Genomic DNA, 27,415 nt, shown 5'->3' with positions numbered 1-27,415 from the left:
TTGAATCGAGTATAGGGTTTAATATATGCGTAGATACCGGTCGGTTATTATCCAATTTTATAATGGGCTAAATTGGATAATACCGAATAAGGATTTTGGTTATGGTCTCTGGTTCACGTGTACCGATTAATGTAGAGTTTGGTTTGTTTTGGTTCATGTAGATGGAAGATTCTTTGAATGTGCATTAGTCTTGATCAATTAAATAATTATTTAATTGATTGATTAATGGAGAAGAAGAATGACCCTTCGGTTCTTGGTCAATGCATGTTCATGCATTCTTCATTCTCTTTTGGTTATAAATAGTGCACAAATCTTCATTCTCTATACAATGTGGTTTTGAACAAACCAATCTTAAGAATTCTCTACATGTTCTTGATTCTTATCCCATCAAAGAATTAAGAGGTTAAGGTATACGAAGAATCAGAAGCTCGTAACCGTTTACGCTTCCGATCATGACTCCAAATTCGGTTTCTGAATCTTTGATGTAGTTTATTTCAATCCCGATATGCAATCACATAGTTTCGGATCCGGGGTTTATTAAAGTTTCGGATCATTCGATTCCAACAAAAAGATCAGACGTTTCATCGAACACTTGATCCGCGAGCAAGCAGAACAGGAATTCTAGATATACTTATCCGAATAAAAAATCCACTTTCAAATCCATCGAATGCACCGTCTCGCCTTCTCTGATCATTGAACATCGACCATAATCCTTCAACACAAAGAAGTACGCGAAAATATCCGGCTTGGCCCAAGAATTTCCCATACGGTTGAACAATTTAACCGATTCGATCAGTGCAGGATTCGACTTTGGCGGGAACACAACTGAAAAAACTTGCTTTGTTTTTACAAAAAAAAAAAAAAAAAAAAAAAAAAAAAAAAAATTTTTTTCATATGGGTTCAAGACGACGTCGGTTTAGGTTGTATCGTCACAAGTCAGAATAAAGAACCCTAAGTTGCCTCGCGAACGGATCTCCGGTAGAAAGAGAAGCGATGGAAAAAGTTGCAGAGACTCCGGCGAAATCAGAGGCCGTGAAATTTCTTCAGATTCAACGGAGAGCCGATAAATCTCAGAAACCCCCTTTCAGACCCGCCATTGATGACACCAAGCCCGTTCTTCAGGACCCAGTAAGTACCTCTCTCTTTCTCTCGTGCATTGCCCTCTTGTGTCCTTTTCCAAAGATCAGTGGTTTTGTTTTGGATTTCGAATGTCTGTCTTTTCAATGTGGGTTTGATTATCTGAGAAGTGAAAAGAGGTTTGATGTTCTACCAATAAAAGAACAGAGCAATGGGCATTGCCTAAACAATCATGAACATGGAGAAAGAAAGCCGGAATTACTTCTTTATTCTGCTGGGATGTGAATCTTGCATCGGTTTGTGAAGGAATGCAGTTGTTTGCAAAACCCTAATGGTTTCCATAGAACTAGATCACTTAGAATAAGCATCAATCTTCCAAAGGATAAGGTTCCTCAACTGTTGATTTTCCCAAGTTCTTATAAGTGGTCGGTTTGCATATTTGATGGATTCATATCGCCCGGTTCCTATGTTTGCTTATGGAGGAAGTTGGGATTGGCACGGGTTCGGGTTCCCGAGACTTCAATTTCGAGTGCTTGTCCACCGACAAAAACCGATTTTCGGGTTTGAGGTCGGGTTTTGGCTGGAAATTGATTACTTGTGTCCCACGGGTATCCGAGCGAGTGGGAGAGGGGAATGGACCGAGAAAAGGCGAGGCCGCAGGTTTCAGAAATTAGGGATAGGGATTTTGGGTGTAGGGTTTTCGAAATTTGACTTCAAGTTTGGTCTTAACGTTGCCTCCGTCGCTTTTTCCGTAGGCTTTGCCGCATTGCCCCTCGACCCTTTGGGTACCCGACTCTCACGAGAGGCTGAGATAAGGTAGTCGTGGACTCGTGGTTAACATTCATTATTGGTAAACCCTTTTTTTTTTTTTTTTGAAGCCGTCCTGAGGCTGCCCCCCTTTCCCTCTTCCCACTCTTAAGTGATCTTCTTGATACCGGATGGAGATTTTCTTTCCATGACTACATTTCCATTCTCTGTTGCTCCAATATTCTTACTGTATTGTGTTGTTTCTTTTTATTTTTTAACCCGAAACTTGGTTACCTGAATTATTTGAATTTGGATTTGTATATGAAAATTAGTTTTTTTAATATTGATGTCTTTAATATTCCTTTTAAATAACAGATTATTTTTAATTATTTTTTAATAGAATTCAGCATGGATTTTCATTTTCAGATCTAACATTTGATTTACTGTAAAATCTAAATGCATGATCTCTGATTGCATTGTCGAACTACAGATGGTAATTTTAGGAAAATTGCATTGTAGAAAGTGGGAACGATAATTTTTTTATAAAATTTTGGATTAAAATAAAATAACCAAAATGGGAATATGGTCAAATAGTTTTTGGTAAAATTTGATTTATTTTATCATAATAAATTATATATATATATATATATATATTAAACAAAGAATGCCAGTTGTTATCTTTAGTTTTATACAACAAGACCTTAATTAATACCAAGTTTATTTGGGTATATTAGGGTTGAATAGTGGAGATTTTTAGAGTTTTTAAAATCTAAAAACCATAAAAATAATAATCGGCAATCCAAGATACTGTAATTTGATTTTTCTAAAAAAATTTAAAACTATTTTGTGAAAACATTAACTGAAAACTAAAACTCTGTTTTCTTTTATTTATAAATATTACAAAAAATCAAAAACTAAAAACCAAAAACTAAAGTAAAAATCTCAAAATAAAAACTACAACCATCCTAACCCCTTGAGTTTTAATAAATCATTAAAGCATAAAAATGTTATTATTAATACTATGAGAATCCATCCCGGGAATTGTTTCTGGAATAAACATTTTTAGAAACTATTAACTTTTGATAAAAACATCAAAAGCCGTTGAAATGTACAGACAAAAATAAAAAAAAGATATTACAATATGGAGAGAAAGAAGAAGAAATGTTGAAGAAAGAAGAAACTTTCTGGTTATTCATTGATCCAAAAATACCTAATATTCTTTAAATACAATAGAAGAAGACACCCTAATAAATCCTAACCAAAATAAACCAAAGTAAACCAAACCACCAATCCAAACCATTCTAATAGAAACTATATTTTTTTTATAGGAATAATTCCATTTAAAACCCTGTACTTTTCTGTCGTCGCAATTTAAACCATATACTTTTTTTTTATCCAAAAAAACATTGTACTTTTAAAAATTAGAAATTAAAACTCTATACTTTTAAAAATTGGCAAATAAAACCCTGAACGAAAAAATATATTATTTAATGCTGACATGGCATCCTAATCATCTGCCACATCATCAATCCCTAATATTTAATAATATTAATTAATACAAAATAAAAATAAAATAATAATAATAATAAAAATAAAATTTTAAAAATTATACACATACATATATAATGAAATGATATACATATATACACATATATAAACATATTTATATATATACACACATATATATAATACATATATATATATATGTTTTATATGCATATATGGTATATGTATTTTTTTTCTAAAAATCATGCATATATCACATATATATATGATTTTTAGAAAAGCATGTATATATCACACATACATATAAAACATATTTATATATACATATATATATGTATGTATTATATAGATATATATATAAATATGTATATATGTATATATGTATATATAAATATATTTATATATGTATATAATTTTAAAATTTTTATAAATATGTTTATATATGTGTATAATTTTTATGAATATATATAATTTTTAAAATTTTATTTTTATTTTTATTATTTTATTTTTATTTTTTATTAATTAATATTATTAAATATTAGGGATTGATGATGTGGCAGATGACTAGGATGTCATGTCAGCATTAAATAATATTGTTTTTTGTTCAGGGTTTTATTTGCCAATTTTTAAAAGTATAGAGTTTTAATTGCCAATTTTTAAAAATACAATATTTTTTTAGATAAAAAAAAAGTAAAGGGTTTAAATTGAGACGAGAGAAAAGTACAGAGTTTTAAATGGAATTATCCTTTTTTATATGTCGGAAGAATAAGGCCTTTACGTAGCCAAAATCTCTTCAGAGCGGAGGAGATAGATATATGGAAATGGCGGCCTCATCTTTCCTGGCCTCTCATCCCACTGCACTTCCTTGTTGTCTTCCCAGAGCTTCTCCACTTCTTTGTACTCTCTCTCTCTCTCTCTCTCTCTCTCTCTCTCTCTCTCTCTCTCTGTGAGGTATCTGGATTTCGCTGAACACTCGTCTCTTGGTTTGTGTCCGATGCAGCAAACTCGAATCGTGGAAGGGACCGGGTTCGGGTTCGGGCGAAATCGAGCCCGGAGAATGAGGATTCCAGTTCGGACATTTTCGATGCGTCGTCGGAGAATCCCGACCACACCCAGGTCCCCTTTTTCCCTGTTCTCGATAAGAGAACAAAACCTGGCATCTCCTTGCAATATTCTCGTTGGTTCTATTCCTCCTGAGATTTTTGCTTGTGTGATTTTGTACTCTCTCCGCAGAAAATCTTGTTTTCGTTTTGAATTTTGGTGGAAAAATTTAATTAGAGAAGAAAAAAAACACACACCATAGAGTAGGATTGAACTCTGTAATCTTATCGTTGATATGAAAGGTACCCAATCTTCTGTAGTTGCATAGTCGAAATTTTCTGAAAACTGTGTGGAAGAAAAGAAATTATGTGTCATTTGATTCTTTTAAGCTTTACAATGTAATCTTATCGTTTGTCATTTGGTTCTTTAAAGCATAGAGGAAAATTTCTGAAGATTTTGTGGAAGAAAAGAAATTTATTGTACTAGTTGTGAAGATTGAGTTTCCGACACAATGTTTCGGTTTACACTACTAAAGTATGAGCATTCCATTTCATCTCACTTGAGTTCGTGATTTATATCTTGGAAAGCTTGTTCATTTCAGTCTATCTTGGTCCGGTATCTCATTTTTATTGGCTAGTGATGTATGTTGTTACCTGAAAATTCCAAGCGAGATTGGTGCAGGCTAGGCCCTCATCGATAATAAAATTTCCATATGTAGTTTCAGCATAGTATGTAGGTTTGATAAAGTAGTAAACCTCTGATTTTTTTCATGTTCCGGGCATTGTTCAAAGCTCGTGCAATGGAGAAGTTTCAGACCATCCTTTGTTACAGAATCGTTTTGGTTTGGAGCTTATGGAATTCTTCTGTTTGGTCTTAACCCGCATTTTAGTTTAGTGAATTTTGTCTGATTTGTTATTTCAAGCAAAAGATCCATCAACAACGTATGTTCTGGTAAACCCGAAAATTTACATCCACAATGTACAGTGTTTGTTTTCTATAATTCTTTTATTTATCTTAAACGGTAACTCTTACCTGATTCGGTTTCTTGCTTCAGGAGGCTCAAACATGGATGTCAAGAAGGCAGTGGATGACATGTATGTGTTCATCTGCAGCCTTGATTAACAATGCTTACACCTTTGTGTCTGTACCAAAGGCACTGGCTTTAGACAAAACACGAGGAGCTGTATGCCGAAATTGTCTTGGCAGTGGTGCCGTTCTTTGTGAGTGGTATTTCTTCGTTTTTTACTTATTCCCTTTCTGAGGAATGATATAAACACCGACTTGAAATCCCTTTCACAGTATCCCGAATGAGTTTTAGTTGTTAGATAATACATTTTGGTCAGTCTATGTTCAGCAACCTTATGGAATTCTTCTGTTTGGTCTTAACCCGCATTTTAGTTTAGTGAATTTTGTCTGATTTGTTATTTCAAGCAAAAGATCCATCAACAACGTATGTTCTGGTAAACCCGAAAATTTACATCCACAATGTACAGTGTTTGTTTTCTATAATTCTTTTATTTATCTTAAACGGTAACTCTTACCTGATTCGGTTTCTTGCTTCAGGAGGCTCAAACATGGATGTCAAGAAGGCAGTGGATGACATGTATGTGTTCATCTGCAGCCTTGATTAACAATGCTTACACCTTTGTGTCTGTACCAAAGGCACTGGCTTTAGACAAAACACGAGGAGCTGTATGCCGAAATTGTCTTGGCAGTGGTGCCGTTCTTTGTGAGTGGTATTTCTTCGTTTTTTACTTATTCCCTTTCTGAGGAATGATATAAACACCGACTTGAAATCCCTTTCACAGTATCCCGAATGAGTTTTAGTTGTTAGATAATACATTTTGGTCAGTCTATGTTCAGCAACCTTTAGTTGTACTGTACTACTGCTATTGTCATGTGTTTCTTCAGAAGCTGTTTCCCTCCAAATACTAAGTTGTAACTACGAAACTGTGACGTGTTTTAGTGTCTGAAAGTCCATCCATGAAGATTTGGTGAATCATTCAGATGTACTATATGATGGATTAGGAGTTTTTGGTCTTTATTATCTTATGTTTTGGGGTTTTATGATTAAAAAAAAGGGGTGGTTGATCAGATATCTGGACTCTTAAAGAACGGGAAAACATTCTTGAAAGGTTTTTGCTAAAATGGGTGGATAAAGTTTCATTTCCTTCCTTTTTTGGTCTTATGATTTTAGGTGATATGTGTGGTGGTACAGGAAAATGGAAAGCTCTCAACCGAAAACGAGCTAAAGACGTCTACGAGTTTACAGAATGTCCAAACTGTTACGGTTCGTTCGCTCCTTTTCTTGCTATTCTATTGGGTTTGTTCATCAAACGGATCTGTTTGGCAATAGGGGTATGGATTTCTCCGCGGCGGCTAATCCGTGTTTCTTTTTCCGCGTGGGCAAACAACAGGTCGAGGCAAACTGGTGTGTCCTGTTTGTTTGGGCACAGGTTTACCCAACAACAAAGGTCTCCTTAGGAGGCCCGATGCTCGTCAGCTACTCGACAAGATGTACAATGGCCGGCTTCTTCCGAATTCTTAAAGAGTTATTGCCCATTTGCATTCATGTTGATTCAAACCGCAATAACATTCCATGTACCAATTCTGATTGATTCATGGACAGGTTCTGTTCTGTGCAATGTTTTGCTACACTTGCAGTGGAAGTTCTATACAACGATCTTTATGTCATTAACGGTGATATATATATATATATATATATATAAGAGGTATTTTTACTCGAGCTAACTACTTTGTCCAAATTCACATTCAGACACAAAGTAGCATATTAAGGCAAGACATGGGTAAGATGTTTCTGCTTCCTTTTTTTTTGGGTCCTGTCTTCAAATGGAATGGAGCGGAGAGAAAGAGAACACTAGAATCAAGTGATCAAGAAATAACAGATCTCTTTACCTGCAATTCAAGACACGAAATGGTCTTCGAAAATTTTCTGTGTGCATTCTCCTTGTTTCTTTTCTATTGGAAATTATAGAGATTTAGACTTATCTATTATGAAATTATATTCATATTAGAATTAGTGTTTGTGTCTGAATAAGACTAGTTTATATTTTTCCAATGGGATTAGATTTATTTTATATCTATATATGCATGTTATTTGGTTGATTCGATTAAAAATATAAGTTTATAATAGACAACTCTAACTTTCAATATTTTCTCGTACTGTTACTCGTACACCAGAAAGTAATATGAATGAGAGATAACTTCTAATAAATTTAAATAAAAACCTTATTTGCCACCGAACAAACCTTTTGAGCTAACAAACTCAACGTTTCAATTCTAAACCTTCAGGGATTTATTATACAATTTTCGTCATCAGTTTTTTTGACTTATATTATAATTTATAAATGAAACTAGTCGTAAAGGGGATGTAGCTCAGATGGTAGAGCGCTCGCTTAGCATGCGAGAGGTACGGGGATCGATACCCCGCATCTCCACTGGATTTTTGTACCTTAATAATATGTTGATCCAAATGGATTTTTTTTTTCGTGATTTAAATCAAGATCAAAACAAAAACAAACTAAATGTAGGGAAAACTTATTATTTTAATGTGAACTTCATCGTGGGCCCAAATTATGTGACTAAAAGCTATGGGCCTAACTTTATATATGAGCCCATCATGTGAAGGGTAATTGGGTAAATTACGAATTGAAGCTACTAGGGTTTTGCTTTTAAATACTAACCAGAGAGCTTTCTTCCGTCTGCTGGTGTAAAACTCGGCGACTGCAGGGAGGGAGAAGAAACCCTAGAAATCTCCTGTTGCGGCGATGGGTATGTTCGCCGAATTTTCTTCTGAGTTTCTTCATTCTTCTGAAATTATATCTTCCGGTTCTTTTGTGTTAGCGAAATCTGAGTTGGAATCTGGTTTTTGTTAGGTATCTCTCGTGATTCGATCCACAAGAGGCGTGCGACTGGTGGGAAGCAGAAGCAATGGAGGAAAAAGCGAAAGTGAGTTTTCTTTTCGCTGCTTCTGTATGGCACAAAATCTGTTTCTGAATCGTGGAAGCTGAGATAGTGGTTACCCATAAATGTGTCTTGTACCTCTCGTTGGAACAGTTTTTCTGGTGATGTTATTGATACTGGTCAAATTTCAGTTGATTTACAAATGGTCACATTCGTTTTTTATAAAAGGCTGATTTTTATATCTTCTGTTTTCGATATTTTAAGCAACTGGGTCGTGTAATATCTGGTTTGTGTGATGAAAGGTATGAGCTCGGAAGAGTTGCAGCAAACACCAAGCTTTCCAGTAACAAGACTGTAAGGAGGGTTAGGGTTCGTGGAGGGAACGTCAAGTGGCGTGCGCTGAGGCTTGACACTGGGAATTACTCTTGGGGAAGCGAGGCCGTCACCCGCAAGACCAGGATCCTCGATGTTGTGTACAATGCATCGAACAACGAGCTTGTTCGTACCAAGACACTAGTCAAGAGTGCCATAGTTCAGGTTGATGCTGCGCCCTTCAAGCAATGGTATCTCCAACATTACGGTGTTGAGATTGGCCGCAAGAAAAAGACTCCAGCTACTTCTGGCAAGAAAGAAGGAGAGGTGAGAACTGTTTCTTGTTTAGTGGTACTTACTGTAATTTTATCTGTTACGCTCTCAATATTGTTTACATATGATTGTGAGATTGGTGAGATTATAGGAGGAATGCAATCCTAGTCTGCCATGAGAGGTCTCCTAGCGTAAATTTGTTGTCCTGGTTGCTGAATGCTAGGTGATCATTTTGTGTTTGGGCTTGTGTGTGTTTTACTCTAGGAAGGTGAAGATGGTGCTGCTGCTCCTGAGGAGACAAAGAAGAGCAACCACGTGCTGAGGAAGCTAGAGAAGCGCCAAAAGAACCGTGCTCTTGACTCACACATTGAGGACCAATTCGCGAGCGGTCGGTTGCTCGCATGTATCTCATCAAGGCCTGGGCAATGCGGTCGGGCTGATGGGTATGTTTCATCTCTTGCTTTGCTCACCACATTCTCCTTAGGAGAATTTATAAGATTGTTTACGGTCTGTCTGCAGATACATTTTGGAGGGCAAAGAGCTGGAGTTCTACATGAAGAAGATCCAGAAGAAGAAGGGCAAGGGTGCTGCTTAGAATCGTTGGCTTCTTCGGTTGTTATGATATCCTCAAGTTTTGTTGGTGTCACAATACTTGTGTCTGGTTAGTATGTGGTGTTGAGATTGGCATACTCCCCCTTTGGATGTGATGACAATTTTTCTTGAACTTGAGCAATGTTCTTGCCTGAGTTTTTATAAAACATTCTCGGTTAATTTGATCCTCCCGTTGTCTTAGAATTATGGGATTAAGATGATGTTGATGTTTTGTCTATAATATCTGATTATGACTGTTCAGCCCTTCGATTCATGTTCGTAAACCCGAATGACATGTCCACCGAGTCTCATGTCTAGTCGTGTGGATTGCATTGGCACCTTTGGTACGGACATGCCATACCATTTGTAGACAGGGGTGTGATCCATTTGGTTAATGGGAGGAAGGCACGCGTTCTATTTCAGTTAGTGTTTACATATAATTATTTTAAGATAATTTTTTTATATCATAAATAAATACTATACATATATATAAACTATAAAAAAACCAGATAAGTAAAATTTCAGTTAGTAAAACTTTTTTTAAGCATATATAATTGTAATATTTTGTTTTGTACAACGCCCACATTAGTATGGAGGTCGGAAATAAACAATGTAATTTAAATTATATATCATTTTAGGAAAAATTTGATGTTCGAATTTATATATCATTTTAGGAAAAATTTGATGTTCGAATTAGGGACGAAATAAATATAATTGGAATAATTAAGAATTTAGATTCAACTTTTTATTTTTTTTCAATTACAAGTAGAAATTTTTTTATTAATTAGAGACCTCCACCCGAAAAAAAACAAGTTTGAAATCGATTTTCCATTATTAAGATTCGTATTGGAGTAACTGATATTTTACTCCAGCTGAGTTCGAATTTTTATTTAATTTATACGAATATGCTATTTAAATATTATTCCAAACATTGATCGAATAGAATCACAGAAAAGACCCAAACACCCATCTTATTATTTTTATTATTATTACACACTACTAACCATACCATCAAACTGCAAGACGTCGATTGATGAACTTAAGAAGATAGCGTGAAAAAGTTCAAGACGAGTTATTAATGACCCTACAATTTTTCCTAATCTCCCCATTTGATTCATTTACAGGATTCATAATATTCCCCATTCTGACCATGGAGCTCGTGAAATCCATAAAGAACAAGGTTTGGTTGGAACCGTAAGCCACAACAAGGCTCTTAGTTGTGTTCGTGGCTAAGTCACTGGAGAAGAGAATTTGATCAGAGCTCAGAAGCCCTTTTCCTTCCAGAATGTTCTTGAAGTAATGGTTGTCGAAAAGATCCGTCGAGTTTCGATCCAGCGAAGTTGTGCGGTTCCCGTTGCCACCCACCGGACAGAAGCTTTGTAGATCGGACAACACTGTAGTCTCGAGGGTTGTGTCCGGAGCTCCAGTGCCGGAGAAGTTGAAGAGCCTGTTGCTGAAGAGATCACACTTTGCTTGTCCGAATGTGTGTGCTCCTTCAAATCAAAATGTTCGTTAAGTTTCACAGTAGTTAAATTTCTTCGTCGAGTATTGGTTTTCGTATGCTATCTTAAATTTTTAGATTTGGATTGGGATAATACAAAACTCGATACTCGTACTAATTTCTAATACTTGATATTTATTCCAAAAAAATGGAATTTTTATATGTAAACTCGGATAACGTGCATATATATATATATATATCTGATCAAAACGGATTCGATCTAGATTATCTAATGAGACAGAGAGATATTTGGATTCGGATTCGGGTAATCCTCAAAATATCGGGTATCCGGACCGTGCACAACCCCGTCTTTTAAGGTGGTATAGTTAGGGTTTTGTGTTAATAAGTATGTAGAAGTGAGAAATGAGAAAACCTGATAAAGCAACAACGTCGGTAATGTTAAGTCCAACGGCTTGAAACTTGGAAATAAGAACATCTAAGGGATCAAAGGGAGATGGAAGATTGTTTGCACTGCTTTGGTTTGCGACCAATCCATCTCTTCTTCCCAACGGCACTCTCCATGAAGGCCCTCCACTCTGCCAGTCAAAACCCGGTTTCGTTTCCAAAAAATTGTATCGCTTTAACCCTCGAGATCAAAGCGATTTTAGGGTTTCACCAAGTGTTGAAAACGTATATATACTTACCAATAGGACCGAGTCCCGAGCAGCTATCGCGAGAATGTCGGCACAAGATACAACGCCAGGACAAGCGTTTTCAACAGCGGTTTTGATACTATCGATCACTTCATATCCTCTAGCCGAATTCACGTTTGGAATCGCGAATTTCTCTCCATTGTTTCCATCAAGCAATATCGATGCATCGCAACCCTGAAAACGTTAATTACTCCCACGTTTTAAGAAGATGCCATGCATTCTCTACGTAGACAAATTTACGACTTAGGTTATGAAATAACAGTGCATACGTTAACGAAACAGTCGTGGAAATGGAGGCGAATGAGGGAAGCGGCCATTCGAATCTCGGCTTTGAGGGCAGTCATGACTTGTTTCCGGACAACTTGGAAGAGATTCGGACACGACTGAGCGTAAAAATAAGGGTTTAGCTGTGCCCTGCCCCCTAAACATAAAACAAACAGTGTTACGACACCAAACAAGAGTTTAGCTTGCTTCTGCATGGTTGGTTTTAGCTATGGTTAATTTGCTTAAGGGAATGAGATACCTTGTGGAATACAGATTTATAATCTTTGAGACCTATTTATAGGAAAAGAATTCGATACGATATGTGATTAATGACGATTAGGAAATTGCATTAGTGCGTGGTTACGTACGGCGGCATTGAAGGTTGTTTTCTTATAATTCTTCAGAGAATATATTTCATTAAGCTCGATATTAGAATACCATGGTGTGATTAGTGCTAGGTCTACATTGTCACAGCTTCATTGTTCATAGTTATCGGATTGCATTATTTTAATTAAGAATATGATTATTTCACAAATATCCCTCTTCGTGGTACATTTGGATGGTGAATGTTTTGCTTTATACATTGAAACCCACTAAAAATTGGATTTTGTTTTTGTTTTTTAAGTGTTAATATATGGTGATATCCCAAGTTATGATCATGGTTACAAGTGTTTGCCGGTGCAGATGACACATGAACGGCTCTCCGAGTATCACTAAGGACTAAGAACAAAGGGATAGATGAATGAATCGAATGCACCGTAATGAGAGAGATTTGAAGGCTGTATAGATATGAGATTATACAGTTTAAGATACGATAAAAGAATTAGTGAGACTATTCAGAGTAATAGGGTGCACTTACCTTTTTGATTGACTATCTGAGAGAACTCCAAAATTAAATGTGCTAACTCTAGACCAATATAAGGATTGGTGATCTATTGAGACGTGTCTCAGTATACGTGTGAATGAGGACAAAACACGCTGAAATATCTTGTGTTGGTGTGTGAGGTCCTGGGTCGTTGTACCTTATTTCAAATGCATCGATTGTACTTGGAATGTACGAATTATTTAATAAATTTTTACGAAACGATACCGCGGCATTAGAATTATGGATGGATATATTAACACATAATCATATCCCAATCCAATATGATCTAAAAAAAATGAAAAGGTGTAATTTTTTTCTAAAACAAAAATAACTTAATATACGGAACCAATATGAAAAATAAAAATCAAACCAAAACGATTTTTTTTAAATACAAGTATTTTTAATGAAAATAAACAAAATGAGCTCAAATCCTGTGCTGCCAAATTCCAAGTTGGTTCGTGTTTTGAAACGTAAGATCACAATTGTCTAATAGTGCACTTACACATACAGTTCCACTTTGGACCACAATGTCACGCCATGCATTATTATACTTATCGTTCCATATAATAATTAATATAATATAGTGAGTGCAGATATTTCAAATCCTTTACTGCTAAATTTGTCCTCTTGTAACCACTAATTATACATTCTTTGAACTTTGGTTGAACTTTTACCAAAGAAAAAAATATATTTTCGAAGAGGTTGTATTATTATATCCCAACACAGAGGTTCATATATTATTTTATGTGAATTACAAATATAAAATATTTTAAAATTAAAAAATACTCTAATCTAAATAACTTTTTTTTTTTGGTAATTCGAGAGTTCACCTGAACCTTTGCCCCAACCTACGTCTCCCCAGATCCGGGAACAGCCGTTTTCAAATTACGGCCTTTAGCCGTAATTAGCCTCTCTCCCCATGTGCGAGATTAGAACCCTAGATGTGAAGTCCCTTGGGACAACACTCTAACCATCCGGCCACAAACACTTGGTTCTGATCTAAATAACTTAGAGAGCAGTAACTTTGCGAATAAGAGATAATAGAAGCAAAATGAATTGAGAAGATGATTCTAAGTCTATAAAGAATGAACAGTTAGCACACAAACATAACTAAAAATTCGATTACATATCAACAAAAGAAAAAAATCTTTCAGCGATGAAACGAAGAAACAATCAATTTCTTTATTTTAAAAAATATTGGCAGTTGACAAAATATATCCAAACAAAAATGAAATTTACAAAATATCTCACAAAAAATAGCTTTTGCATACTATACTTTTTTTTTCTAAATATCCAAACTACCATTCACAGTATTTCTCTACGATTGTGTGATAATCTAACTTTTAAAAATCGGTAAGTTTTGTTATTTGATCTTCTTTTTTCTCCAATATTTTCTCTATCTCATCTATTTCTTATATAGTTTATCTAATCTATTCAAATACTCTTCTCGTTGATTTTTTTTCATGTGATATTCTGATCATTTTTTTGTATGCACATAAGATGTTTGATTAAATGTCTGTAACAGAAAACTGCGGCAGATGACCTGTGATCTGTGAAATATGACATGCGTTATGCGTTAAATGACCTACAGTCTAGCAGATGACCTATGATATACCGCAAATGACCTGCAGTCTGCAGCAGGTCATTTGGTCTGCGGCAGTACAACCATTTTTATTATTTGCTTTGCTACACTCTTATACTCATATTATTTTCTCTGGATTTAGACTTGGATTTGGATTTTATTCCGTTGTTTATTTGTCCATGTGTTCGACCCTAACTACTACAATCGATCCGTATACTTGCAGTATTTGTTGAGTCTAGGTTAATTATCACTTGATTCATATTTCTACACCTAGATTTTCGACATCATAAATCTTTAGAAGAATTTGGAACTTGATGTTCCCCTCAATCTTCAACATTGACTATCACAGTCTCTGGCTTTTCCTTTGACGTGCTATCATTTTCCACATTTCCTTCTACAAATACGATGTCTCTGTTGATACCTTGTGGGCAGTAGGATCCCACAGACGATACCCCTTGACTCCATCAGCATACCCTAAAAAACACACTTTCTAGATTTTGGATCTAGTTGAGTTGTTTCTTGGGCATTGTACATCGCATAGACCGTACTCCCAAACATATGGAGGTGAGAATAATCTACTGGTTTTTCTGTCCACATCTTTATTGGTGTCTTCAGATCAATTGCGGTTGATGGAGACTGATTGATCACATAACAGGTGGTCATGACTGCTTCAGCCCAAAACATGTTGGCCAATCCTGCAGCTCTCAACATTGTCCTTGTTCTTTCTAACAAGGTTCCGTTCATCCGCTCTACTACACCATTTTGTTGTGGTGTGTAAGCTACCCTGAACTGCCTCTTGATGCTTTCTTGTTGACAGAATCGGTTGAATTCATCGCCAGTATATTCTCCTCCATTGTTTGATCTTAAACACTTGATCTTCTTTCCATATTCAAGCTCAACACACGATTTGAAGATTTTGAAAGCTTCAAATATATTTGACTTCTTCTTGATGGGGTACACCCAACATCTTCTGGAGTTATCGTCAGTGAAAGATACAAAGTATCTTGCACTTCCTAAGGGCGTCACTGGTACCTACCAAACATTAGAATAAACCAAGTCCAGGATAGTCTTGCTTAGAGCAGTTGAACTACTAAACTTCAATTTGTGTTGTTTACTTGTAACACAATGCTCATAAAATGGTATGCCACCTTTTAGAGCCCCAAGAGAAGATCTCGTTCTGCCAGATCTTTAAGCCTCGTTCCGACATGTGACCAAGCGTTTTGTGCCATAACATCATCGATTCTTCTGCTGATCTTGATTCTACGACACTTGCTTCTCCTTCCCGTATTCTCTCCTTTAAGCATGTACAGATTTGCTGCCACCTTTTCCACTTTCATCACTACAAACGCATCTTTGACAATGGTCATGATCCCATTCTCTATACGTTTTTTGCACCTAACATCATCTAATTGTCCAACTGACAATAGATTTTTCTTCAAGCCTTTCACGTACCATACCCCTTGAATGGTGCGGATTACACCGTCGTCCATCTTTACCTTAATGGTACCAATGCCAGCGATCCCCAAGGCATGGTCATTTTCCATGTATACAGATCCTTCTGAGATAGGTTCATATTGGTGGAACCATTCTCTCCGTGAGGTCATGTGCCATGTAGCTCCTGAGTCCAGAAGCCAGACATCAGAAAATTTATGTCAGCCTTCAGTGATAGTTGTCACCTCGCTGTACAAAATCTCTCCATTCGAGGTACTTGCAATATTTCCTTGCGAATTTGCTCCTTTATTCTCATTACCCTTCTTGAGGTGCCAACATTGCTTCTTAGTATGACCTTTCTTACCACAGTGATAACATTTGATTTTTTTCTTACTTCCTGACTTTTCAGCATTCTGACTCCCACTGAAGCCATGCATGTTCCATTGATTTTTTTCTCACCATTGCCAAGGCCTCTGCTTGCTGCGAGCCTACCAACATGTCTTGCTTGTTTTTGCGCCTCAGTTCTTCTTCCAGAACAGTAGTTGCAACATCATCAAAGACTAAATAGTTTGTGAGGGTATTACTGGTCATGTTGACGATGAGTGAATCATATGAAAGTGGTAGACTTTGGAGTAGGATTTAATCACGCTCCTTCACATCTATTTTGTAACCCATCTTCGAGAGTTTTGAAAATAGTGCATTCAAAGCACTGATGTGTCCCGTCTTACCAGTTGATTTTGACATCCTCATGGTGTAGAGCTTTCTCTTCAAGAAAATCTTGTTGTGAATTAACTTCGTCTCGTACAATTTCATCATAGCCTCCCAAATCTCCTTTGCAGTCTCCAACTCTTCTACGCCTTCAAGATAAAATCGGCAAGACCTAGATGTAGACTTGTAATGGCACTTTCGTTTATTTTGTTCGTTCCATTGCTCATCGCTCATCTCATCTGGTCCATCTCTGATAGCCGCCAAACAATTCTCTTTCATTAAAACTGCCCTCATTTTTGTCTTCCATGTCGAGAAATTATTTTTGCCAAACTTCTTTATCTCATACTTAGTTGCCATTTTGCAATATCTATACCAAAGTTTAATCCAACGGGTTTTTCTGAACAACCAGTTGAAAACCAGCACTCTGATACCACTGTTAGGATCGGACGTGGATAAATCACTATTAGGCAATTAAATTGAAATGAGAAAAATAAATAATGGGACATCGAGAATTTACGTGGTTCGACAGAGTGCCTACATCCACGGGCGAACGGTAGAAGGATTTATACTGACTGTCAAAGAATTATAATATTTCTCTCTATTATAAGGAGCATACAAGAATAATTCTCTCTAATATAGGAGAAAATAAACACTCAGAAATGAAGAGAAAAAACCCGAAAAAATAAGAGAACCATATTTTTTTTTACTCTCCCTTTATTTCTTTTACTCTCTCTTTACCCTGTGTGTTTGCTCTTGGTTTGGGATGATTTACCGGGGCTCGTACCATCGCCTTATATAGGCAAAGGGCACCGCCTTTCTTCAGCCTCCATTGCCACCACTTTTTGACAAAAGTGGTTTTGCCTTTTTTTTTTCATCATCTAGGGTAAACATCCGTGTAGGTCTGTAGACAGTGAATCGTTGATGATTGCTGAAGGTACATTGGAAGAATAGATGTTTGTGTGTTTCCCTCTCGGATGTGCCGAGCACACATCTGAATTTGCCATCTGTATACCCCACTCCAGTTGTGTACAAATATCTTAGTTATTTGCATCATTCAATACAAATATATCTTCTGATGATTCTTCTATGCTGGGATAGTAAAACAAGTGGTGAGAAACATATCGGTTCTTCTTTTTCGGACAGGACATCCTTTTCTATGACTGCACCTCCATTTGACACACCAGAACCAAGTAGCTGCTTAGGTTATACCCTCCTACTCCAAACCTAAAGTTTTTTTTTTTTATTTTGTTATTATTTCATGATGTTTAGAATTTTTATTTTGAACAAGTGTGACAAAATTTGTGGTTGCGAACTTCTTGTAACTTCGAAACTACTAAATTGCGATATTTTTGTCACTTGTTGTAATTTATACGCGATAAAATAATAAAAAAATATGACTTGTTATAAATAAAACTTCCAAATTCACACATTATTCAACATTTAAATTCAGACAGTTCAAACATTTTTCATGTTTGAAGTCGAAATTAATTGATATAAGGTGTGTTGTTTAATGTTTTAAGGTTTCAAGGTTTGAGGAGTAATGTATGAAATTTTTAACGTCTTTGAATTTAAAGAGTATGTTGAAAAACTATCAACGTAGTGAAATACAAATGGATGGTTTTAAAATAGAGTCGTAATGTAATCGTAACAAAATCAGAGTTACATGTTGAACTACATGTAACTTTTTGAATATTAACTATAAGAAAATCAAAGTAAAAAAATGAGAATGAGAAACTAATATAAAAACGTGCAAAGTGCAACTTGTTTAGCACATAAAGACTAGCGCTTGAAATTAAAAATGATTGATGTTTGTCTTATTATGAAACAAAACAAATTTGTTAAGATTTGGTTACGGCTACAGAATGATTCGCTTATAACTTGTAAATAACTATTTATGATTTTGCGGTTACTAGAGAAAATTAAAATCAGAATGGTTTTATAAAGAAAGAATCCACTCCAAAGAGTTCATATGAACTCTGGCAAGTTCCAAGAAGGGAAGGATTCAGAAAACGCAAACACAAGCAAGAGAAGTGAGGAAGGAGGTCAAGAGCACTGAGACGAAGTTCACGCCATTGTTATCCAAAATATCCAAACCTGATATCTTCCTCACCGTTGGCCCCGTCGACAGTTCTTCGACGGCGAGGCTTGTAGATTCCGGCGGAAGCAGATGAAGAAGAGACTTCAGCTCTTTCCTCGCTCCATTGAAGTGAAGTTGTTGGGGTCAGTTTAACAGAAACAATTTCGGGGGCAGTTGTTGAAGAATCGGAAGACTATGGGGTTTCGTTGAAGCTTCTAAGGTTTCTGTCTTTTTCTTTTTCTTCTTTTTTCTATTAATCCTTACCTTGTTCCGAACGGAACAGAAGCCGCTGAATTGTACCGTTGCTCCAAGAACGGAATCTATCAAGCTTCCACACAATCCAGCAAGGGCTGAGATCGGAAGGACTAAGAGTTGCTTGAGAGCCACTTTGATTTCGCATCTTGTGGTGAAAAGACCGAATATGAGGAATGCTAATCCGACAACGCTTCCTGCTGCTATGGCAGCTAAAAGCCCGGCTTTCGTAACTCCACCATTTGTGCCCTTCTTAACCGGCTGAGGAGAATGTAAAAAAAAATAAAATGAAACTTGATTAGAAATGATCAAATGGGTTCGAGGCAAATAGACCAAAACTATGCAGCAGATGTAAGATAATAAGAGATCTAGAAATACACTCTGCTTGTTCGATCCAGAGGAAACAAACAAAGCAATGGTTTAAAATTCACTAGAAACATGAGAGGGAAATAAGGAAATCTCGAGACTGATTTTCTCCCCTTACGAAAGTGATAGCCTTTAAAAGCTAGGAAATTTACCATCTCTCCTACTCGGTCTCTCACTATTCCGTCAAGAATAATCAACTTGAAGTAATTCATAGTTCTGAGCTTCAAAAAATTGTAAGCAGAGCAAAAACCTTCAATGTTGTGATTAGCCGAGGCTGTGCATCACTAAGAACACCGAGCTCTGAGGACCAAGTATCTCCATTAGTACAAGCATAATGACCAATGATCCCGCCAATAAGAGCTGTGGCAATGGCAGACTCTTTCGAGTCTAAACACTTATCCTGCCATCCGGTCAATGTTGACAAAATTCCAACTAGAACAGATGCAATCCCACCATTACACATCACCTGTACCCTGCAACGAGAAATTTCTGTGGTTACCGATCAACAGTAATTGGTTGCTTGGCAAGTAAACAATAACTTCCGAAGGAGAACCGTTCTAGCCAAACTTGCAAATCTTTTCAACATCAACATGCAAAAATCAAATAAGTATAATGATTTGTATCTGCTTGTTCAAAACAATCACACATACTCAACAAGAAGAAATCGAAACAAACAAAAGAAAAGAAAACGAAAAACAAGGCACATTTTCCACAATTATGCCTTTTCTCGTTATTAAGCTAGTAACGAAAAACATTAGAAACTAAGGAAGTAACTCTACTCACACTTAAGACCCAACAAATCCAAGAGGATAAACCCTACATAAAACAAAGTTCATGGCACCGAGAAGATGTTGCAAGCGAAACTATTTGCTTTTCGAGCTATGGAGAGGCATTTCTACACTCTCAAATGCTATAGAGTTCCATTTCTCAAAACTAGTATTTCTTTGATGGAAGATATAAAGGATTCATGATCTATACATCCTTTCAGATGACACAAACAAGTTCAGCCCAAACTAGATTGACATCAAAACCAAACTTTCACAAAGAGTTTGCTCAAGAAATTATCGGTCTGATAAAACCCTAAACCCAAAAACAAACACACAAATTCAAAGAGAGCAAAAGTTTTATTCTGTATGCATCCTGAATTTGAAACACCAGGTTCCTGTCACTGTGACAAACTAGTCATAACATAATTCCACAGAAACAGGAGATGTTATGTGGTAACTCTCCAGTAAACATATATATACAAAAACTGCAAACACCCACAAGCCACAAATTTCACAGTTGCAACCCACAAAACCAAGCAAAAAATCTCTTGACAAAATCTGGGTTATGTGAAAATTATACCAATTTCGTTGTCCACCTTCCTTGAAATCAGCATCAACGCGTCGTTTCTTCTCTTCTCCAACCTTGGTGAGCTTCGACGAAGAAAGAAAGAAGACGAGCAGAAGAGCTCCGTACCTTCCAAATTCGCACAAAACCATTCGATCGAAGTCAAACCCAAAGACAAATGACAAACCAATCATCAAACCAAATGCGGAGAAGATGACAGCTCCGAGACTGGAAACCTTAAACCGGCGGCGAAGTGGATGGTCATGACGATGAATCCGGCGAGTGCACCGGAGAGGTCGAGAGACTTCCGCTTGTATGATCGGAAGGCGATGAGAGCGGAAACGGAGACGGCGAAGATAAGCCGAATCTGAGGAGGCGTTTCCATTTTCAGGCGACAGCGATGGATCCTTCGACGGCGAGGCTTGTAGATTCCGGCGGAAGCAGATGAAGAAGAGACTTCAGCTCTTTCCTCGCTCCATTGAAGTGAAGTTGTTGGGGTCAGTTTAACAGAAACAATTTCGGGGGCAGTTGTTGAAGAATCGGAAGACTATGGGGTTCAATCTATAAAATAGAAAATGTATTGGAAGTATAATATTTTTCATGGATTTTCTTTCTTTTATTTTAGATCAAAGCTCAATATCCTACGCGACCATTATATATCCAATTAAATTTAATTTACAGTTCTCTCAATAAAATTGATTTATAAGAATATAATCATTTTATATTCGTAGTAATGATATATTAGTTTCCAATATTTTAAAGATTTGAATATTATTTATTATTATTCGTAGTATTTATACTAGATAAAAATTTCAAAATATATAATACAGATTGAAAATATTCAAGTAAAATAAATAAATAAATAAACTAAAAGTTTCATTAGAATCTTCCTCATCTTTTTTTTCTTAAATAAAAATTTAATTCCCTTTAACATTTAAAAAAGGTGGAGTTTCTACTTAGCCATCAAACTTTGACCCTAATCATTAATAGACATTGAATTTCATTTTTATTTTTCCTTGATTTAGATTTTTTTAAAGTTACCATTATTAAAAAATTAAAAATATCTGAAAATTTTTTAATTTATAATTTGGTATAATATTAATTTCTAAATTTATAAGTGTGCCTATTTATTTCTGAATTTGTATTTTTGAACACAATAATTCCTGAACTTTTATTTTTAAATACAATAATTTCTAGACTTGCATTTTTTAATACAATAATTTCTAAAATTTGTTTTGGTCAATTAGTATTATGGACGATTATAAAACTGTTAAGCAAGTTTATGAAATATTGTGTTAAAAAATACAAATTCGGAAATAAATAGGCGTACGTACAAGTTCGTGAATTAATATTACACCAAATTACAAGCTCAAAAAGTTTTAGGTATTTTTTTAAAAAAAAATGTACAAACAAATATAGAATGTAATAATTTGAAATGAGGTATGGATGATCAACGAGATAAAATATAAATAAAAATAAATATGACTACTTAAAAAAAAATCATTGTTAAATTGTTTATAGGGATTAGATTTATTAGACGATATTTCGTTAAACCATCTTAAATTATCAATGTTTGATACGGCTGTAAACTATTATAATATTTACCAATCAATTTTAAAAATCTTCGATAACTTATAAAAATCACTATATTATTTTCATTAAAATTTACATATAACTCATCAGGCAAAATATCCAAAATACCCTCTTTATGCTAAAAGTTCTTCCACACATACCTTTCTCCAATTGTGACTTTGTGACCAGAATAATTGTATGGTCACATGATGGTCACATTGATCACAACGTTAAATTTTTGATGATTTTACCAAATGATTAGTGTGATATGTAAGGTGTGACCATGGTGATTTGATCTAATCACTATAAATTTAACGTTATGACCAATGTGACCATCATGTGACCATACCTGATTTCTGGTCACAAGGTCACAACTAGAGAAAGATATGTGGAGAAGTAGTTTTAGTAAAAGGAGGGTATTTTGGATAATACTCCAATTCATCACCCCTTAAATATAATTTATTGTTTTTAATTGATATTTATGTTAAATATAATTATATTTGAATTATTACTACCGGATGGTTAGCGGAACATTTATTAGGTAAAAGAAAAATGCACAAGTTTTTCCATTTTTCAAATCTGTACAGAGATAACGCAAGAGGAAAACATCTATCCACGTGGTTGTTCCCAATTCTGCTTGCATATCGTGAGGGGCCACCCCCGATTCCTAAATCTGATGTGCCACCATCAAGTTGTGATAATCGTCTTATTAACACTCATGCCACGTCATTTGTTCGAATGCACTCGGAATTGTGGCGAGATTCATTTGTTAGTTAGAATCAGTTACAGTGTTGTACAGACAAACCCATATAAACCATTAATCAATAATAAAATTATCAGTTCTTTTTCTCATTGCTCTGTTTCTGTTTCTACAATCGGAAAATGGTATCAGAACTCTCTTAAGTTTTTCGATTGAAATATCGTTCTTCTCTTTGATTTTCCCGAGAAAATTCTCGGTGCTCTTTTTCCCGAGAAAATTCTCGGTGTTTTTCTAGTGCAATGGCGACCATGGCTTCTTCTACTCCAATGGTGATAGAGTGTTTTAGTCCTTATTACCTCAGTTCCAATGATCAAACGAACTCAGTTTTGATCTCTCATCGCCTAAACAGTCTTCCCCTCTCTCCCAAACAACAACAATGGCGTCCGCTATTTCTTCTCTCACAATCTCGTCGTCCTTCCTAGAACTCCGAACTCTGAACTCGGATCCATTCATCGAACCAAAGAGTTATTCCATTCTCAGTGACCATTCCATTCAAGTGTGATTCGCATAATAGGAGAAGATTGAGACTCCTCGTCGTCAATTCGGTCTCGATACCAAACGCAGAGCTTTGTACACGACCTGACGATCTCGTTTCTTCCATCCTCTCTAAAGTATGCATTTCGTGGAAATTCTCGCTGCCAGATATATATGTCTCTTTAATCTATATCCGATTTCGATTGGATTTTATCAAAGATTGTGCAGTGTTTTTTGAATCTTTGGATTGACAAATCTCTTGATGATCTATCATCTGATTTCTAAGCGACGTAGGTTGTAACTGTGACACCCGTAACCCGTACACAGTATACAGACTGGGCCACATGGTCAAAAACCGAGAAAAATAATAAAATAATACGGAAGCAAAAATACGAAATCCAAAAACATTTTTAAAACAGAGTAAGCAGCGAGAATACATCACGCAATTAACGTCGTAAAACCACACATGTACGAATAATAATTAATACAACCGTAAAAGATGTGGGAATACAAGTCCCATATATAGTTCAAATATAAAACCCGTACATGATGTTGTTTCTCTCAAGTCGTCACCGCCCTACTTCGCTACTCGTACTCCTCATGATCTGAAAAAGATAAACCCACGAGGCTAAGCACAACTGTTTAATGAGTAGTCCGGGTTGATCCCAGTCATTCTATTCCCAACGAGAACGGTGATACAACGAATATACAAGTAATAACAACATGTCAATATATCACATCATTCACAATCATGCCCGTATGATATCACATCATAGAGTTAACCATAAATCCTAGTCAAATCGACATGACTAGGAGCGCCTCACACGTCCATCACCTCCCATGACGTTGGCTGTCACATCACACACTACTAGAAAATACAGAAAATGTGATACAAAAAATTTGCGTCACTAAAATGGCGACGCAAAAGTGACGCAAATAGTGACACAATATTTTCGTCACTAAATAGTGATGCAACAGTGATGCAAATAGTTGCGTAACTAAAAGGTGACGCGAAAAATGACGTAAAATTTGCATCACGAATTGGTGACGCAATTTAGTCACCTTTTAGTGACGCAATTATCTATATTTTATTATTTATACGTATAAACATACAAATATTTATATATATATATATATATATATATTTTTTTATATATACATATATATATGTATGTATGTATTTGTACGTATAAATATACGAGTATTTACATATAAATATAAATTTTATATATACGTATATTATATTTATGTGTATTTGTATGTATAAATATACGGATATATATATAAAACGTATATTTTATGTATACGTATATATTATATATATATGTGTATTTGTATTTGTATATACAAATATACGAGTATTTTATATATAAATATGTATTTTATATATACATATATATTATATATTTATACATATCATGATATATACGAATATATATATAATCGTGTTCCCAACAATCGTGTATTTATATATATACATATCAATATATATATAATCGTGTATTTATATATATATGTATGTATTTATACATACAAACGTATGTTATATATATAAATATATATTTTATGTATGTGTATATATGTACAACATATACGTATATATATTTGTAAGTATAAATATTTGTATATGTATATGTATTAATATTGTAATGTATCAGAAGTTTAACTTGGAACAGTTGGTTGCTTATCAATTGAAACTCTAAAGTTAAGCGTGCTTGAGTTGAAGTGGTGGAAGGATGGGTGACCTCTTGGGAAGTGGATTTCGGGGATTCAATTTCAGAATTTCCGATTCGGCTTAAAATCGCGGTTGGAGGTTAGAGGTCGGGATTAGGGTATATGATTAGATTCGGGATCAAAAAATATATTTTTGGATCCAAAATACGTTTTAGTGACGCAATAATTGTGTCATCTTTTTGCGTCACCAAAGGGTGACGCTTGGTGACGAAATCTGAATTGGTGACGGTATGAATGGTGACACTTTTGGTTGCATCACTATTGCGTCACCCTTTGTTGTTTTCTTGTAGTGACACATGACTATATCGCAAACACACATGTATGGAGTCCACCATAGGGTTTAGCTATTAACCCTAGTCAAGTCAACATGACTAGGAGCGCCTCACACGTCCGTCACTTCGCGTGACAAGTTCCAAAGGTTGGAATCCATCCCGAGGTGTTGATACGTGTAGAGGGCAAGGTATTCTTCTTGTCTATAGTGATCAGACGAACACATCAATTGGAACAGGCCCCGGATCGATTGAGGTAAGCGTTCTAACGTTTCTACAAGATCATGCATGATAGGTTTTAGGGTTTCATCAAAATTTTTGTTTTTCATCCGCTGCGCAAATCCTATAACTGATCTCTTAGGAATTAGATCGCTCTAGAGATCCCAGGAAAACCAACAGTGGTATCAGAGCCTGGTTTCTCTGCATGATTTTTGTTAGAACCCGATCACGCACGTTATAGGATTTGAATTGTTTGAATCCGTATTTGCTTTGATGCTATGCATGATTTGATTATGGATCTAGGGTAGATTTCATGTTCTTTGTTGCATAGTGTGCAAGAGGCTTCTGTTCTGAGTTCGCAGGCGAAAACAGGGTCGAATTCGGATCTGAATCGGGACCGAAACGACGAAGAACGTGATCTGATCGCGTTTTTCCACCTAGACCAAACGGTCTGGTCCTCTGGACCGGACGGTCTAGGATTCGTCGTTTTCTCTGGACTAAATGACCCAGTCCGTTCGGACCAAGATGTTGGACCGAACGGACTAAGGTGTGTAGACCGAACGGACTGCTTAGCCAGTCCGTCCGATCTAGGTCACTAGTCCGAGAGAGAAGGTCCGAAGGGGCAAGAGTCTGGACCATTGGTCTGGACCGAACGGTCTGGAGAGTCAGACCGAACGGACTGAAGAGTCAGTCTGAACGGATTGACCATTCCAGACCGAACGAACCGACTATGACCCGAAGACCGAACCACCTAGACCGATCGATCTAGGCCTAGACCGAACGGTCTTGGACCCGACGCTTCACCAAAATTTGATTTTGCATTTCGGGATCTGGTTTGAGCAATCGTTGCTTAAAACCGATCAACTGTGATTCAGAATAACATGATTCTTTCTTATGGATGGTCCATAGTGAATGAATGTATGTAATTTAATCAAGATATTATATATGTTTGATTGAGTGGGAGCTTCGGGATTGGGATTGCATAATCGATTGGATTGTCCATTCGGATTATGAACAATCGTTGCACAGAAACCGGTTAGATCTAGGAGCTCTACGAGTAAAGCACTTGTCAAGGCATCGATCGTACGTGTCATGGACCATGCCAAAGCTGGGTGTGCCGTATTATTTTGGTGAGGCAAGATGGAAAAATGGTGGTTCTCATAACTTGAAAGTAGATGCTTGATCTAAGTGTGGTTTCGAAAATCCCTTATTTATGTAATGCTAAGTGTGTACCTCCCATTACTAGAGCGCCTGTCAAGACATCGATCGTCCGTAACACGGGTCATGCAAAAGCTGAGCGTGCCGGATTATCTTTGTGAGGCAGGGTGGAAAATCGTGGTTCCCATAGCTTGAATATGGTTTACCTTAGGTTAGGTCGTCAGGTTTGACTTGAGACTTAATGGTACAGATGAGACGAGTATGCAATGATATTCGATATCATAGTCTCATAAAAGGATCTAAGAGTCACATTGGATGTGATCGACATTAGATGTCTACCTAAATAGCATAAAGATGGGTGTAACAATCCATTCTTATGCAAAATATGGATCTTAGTCCCATATAGAAAATTATAATAGGGTTATTTTTCTGTATGCGAATATAGCTCATTTTTCATCTATGTTATCATTGTTTGATGATGGACTAGCTGGTAGTAGATCATAGATATGTAGACACTGATTGATGATGGGCTAGCTGGTAGTTGATCATTAATAGAATCTGTATTTGTTTTGTATGTTCTGTTTGTCTTTTTTGTAGGAATGGCGTCAACCGGTAGCGTACCGAGTTTGACAATGCGATCTATCCTTGAGAAGGATAAGCTGACCGGGACGAACTTCTTAGACTGGTATCGGAACTTGAGAATTGTTCTCAAGCACGATAAGAAGTC

The 27,415-nt window shown here is 36.1% G+C and overlaps 5 protein-coding genes and 1 non-coding gene across 6 annotated transcripts in view; 4 read left to right on the top strand and 2 right to left on the bottom strand.

The window, feature by feature from the left end:
* Positions 1 to 4,110: 4,110 nt before the first annotated feature.
* Positions 4,111 to 7,065, top strand: LOC104815114 (protein EMBRYO SAC DEVELOPMENT ARREST 3, chloroplastic). Its single transcript, XM_010543436.2, has 5 exons — positions 4,111 to 4,227; positions 4,331 to 4,446; positions 5,426 to 5,591; positions 6,569 to 6,661; positions 6,789 to 7,065. The coding sequence occupies exons 1-5, from the start codon at positions 4,146 to 4,148 to the stop codon at positions 6,917 to 6,919; spliced, it is 588 nt and encodes a 195-aa protein (XP_010541738.1). The 5' UTR covers positions 4,111 to 4,145; the 3' UTR covers positions 6,920 to 7,065.
* Positions 7,066 to 7,756: 691 nt separating this feature from the next.
* On the top strand, positions 7,757 to 7,829 carry TRNAA-AGC. The gene has a single exon. It is a non-coding gene; the product is annotated as a tRNA-Ala (tRNA).
* Positions 7,830 to 8,061: 232 nt separating this feature from the next.
* Positions 8,062 to 9,692, top strand: LOC104815113 (40S ribosomal protein S8-1-like). The gene is made up of 5 exons (XM_010543434.1): positions 8,062 to 8,163; positions 8,268 to 8,340; positions 8,598 to 8,934; positions 9,145 to 9,323; positions 9,400 to 9,692. The coding sequence occupies exons 1-5, from the start codon at positions 8,160 to 8,162 to the stop codon at positions 9,473 to 9,475; spliced, it is 669 nt and encodes a 222-aa protein (XP_010541736.1). The 5' UTR covers positions 8,062 to 8,159; the 3' UTR covers positions 9,476 to 9,692.
* A 732-nt stretch (positions 9,693 to 10,424) lies between these two features.
* On the bottom strand, positions 10,425 to 12,140 carry LOC104815112 (peroxidase N). Its single transcript, XM_010543433.1, has 4 exons — positions 11,895 to 12,140; positions 11,617 to 11,799; positions 11,346 to 11,508; positions 10,425 to 10,964 (listed from the first exon to the last, which is right to left on the bottom strand). Exons 1-4 carry the CDS (start codon positions 12,102 to 12,104, stop codon positions 10,534 to 10,536), a joined length of 987 nt encoding a protein of 328 aa, XP_010541735.1. The 5' UTR covers positions 12,105 to 12,140; the 3' UTR covers positions 10,425 to 10,533.
* A 6,201-nt stretch (positions 12,141 to 18,341) lies between these two features.
* LOC104815111 (protein PGR) lies at positions 18,342 to 21,028 on the bottom strand. The gene is made up of 5 exons (XM_010543432.2): positions 20,739 to 21,028; positions 20,518 to 20,631; positions 19,421 to 19,643; positions 18,807 to 19,065; positions 18,342 to 18,602 (listed from the first exon to the last, which is right to left on the bottom strand). The coding sequence occupies exons 1-5, from the start codon at positions 20,885 to 20,887 to the stop codon at positions 18,478 to 18,480; spliced, it is 870 nt and encodes a 289-aa protein (XP_010541734.1). The 5' UTR covers positions 20,888 to 21,028; the 3' UTR covers positions 18,342 to 18,477.
* A 2,182-nt stretch (positions 21,029 to 23,210) lies between these two features.
* LOC104815159 (probable plastid-lipid-associated protein 8, chloroplastic) overlaps positions 23,211 to 27,415 on the top strand; it is a 34,825-nt gene continuing 30,620 nt past the window's right edge. Inside the window, 2 exon segments of the mRNA XM_010543475.1 lie at positions 23,211 to 23,270; positions 23,272 to 23,445. Of these exon segments, the coding sequence (XP_010541777.1) occupies positions 23,211 to 23,270; positions 23,272 to 23,445 (234 nt within the window).

The sequence above is a fragment of the Tarenaya hassleriana genome, unplaced genomic scaffold (assembly GCF_000463585.1).
Source record: "Tarenaya hassleriana unplaced genomic scaffold, ASM46358v1 Cleome22, whole genome shotgun sequence".
NCBI classification, from domain to species: Eukaryota; Viridiplantae; Streptophyta; class Magnoliopsida; order Brassicales; family Cleomaceae; genus Tarenaya; species Tarenaya hassleriana.
This window is presented reverse-complemented; position numbering and strand designations above follow the sequence as displayed.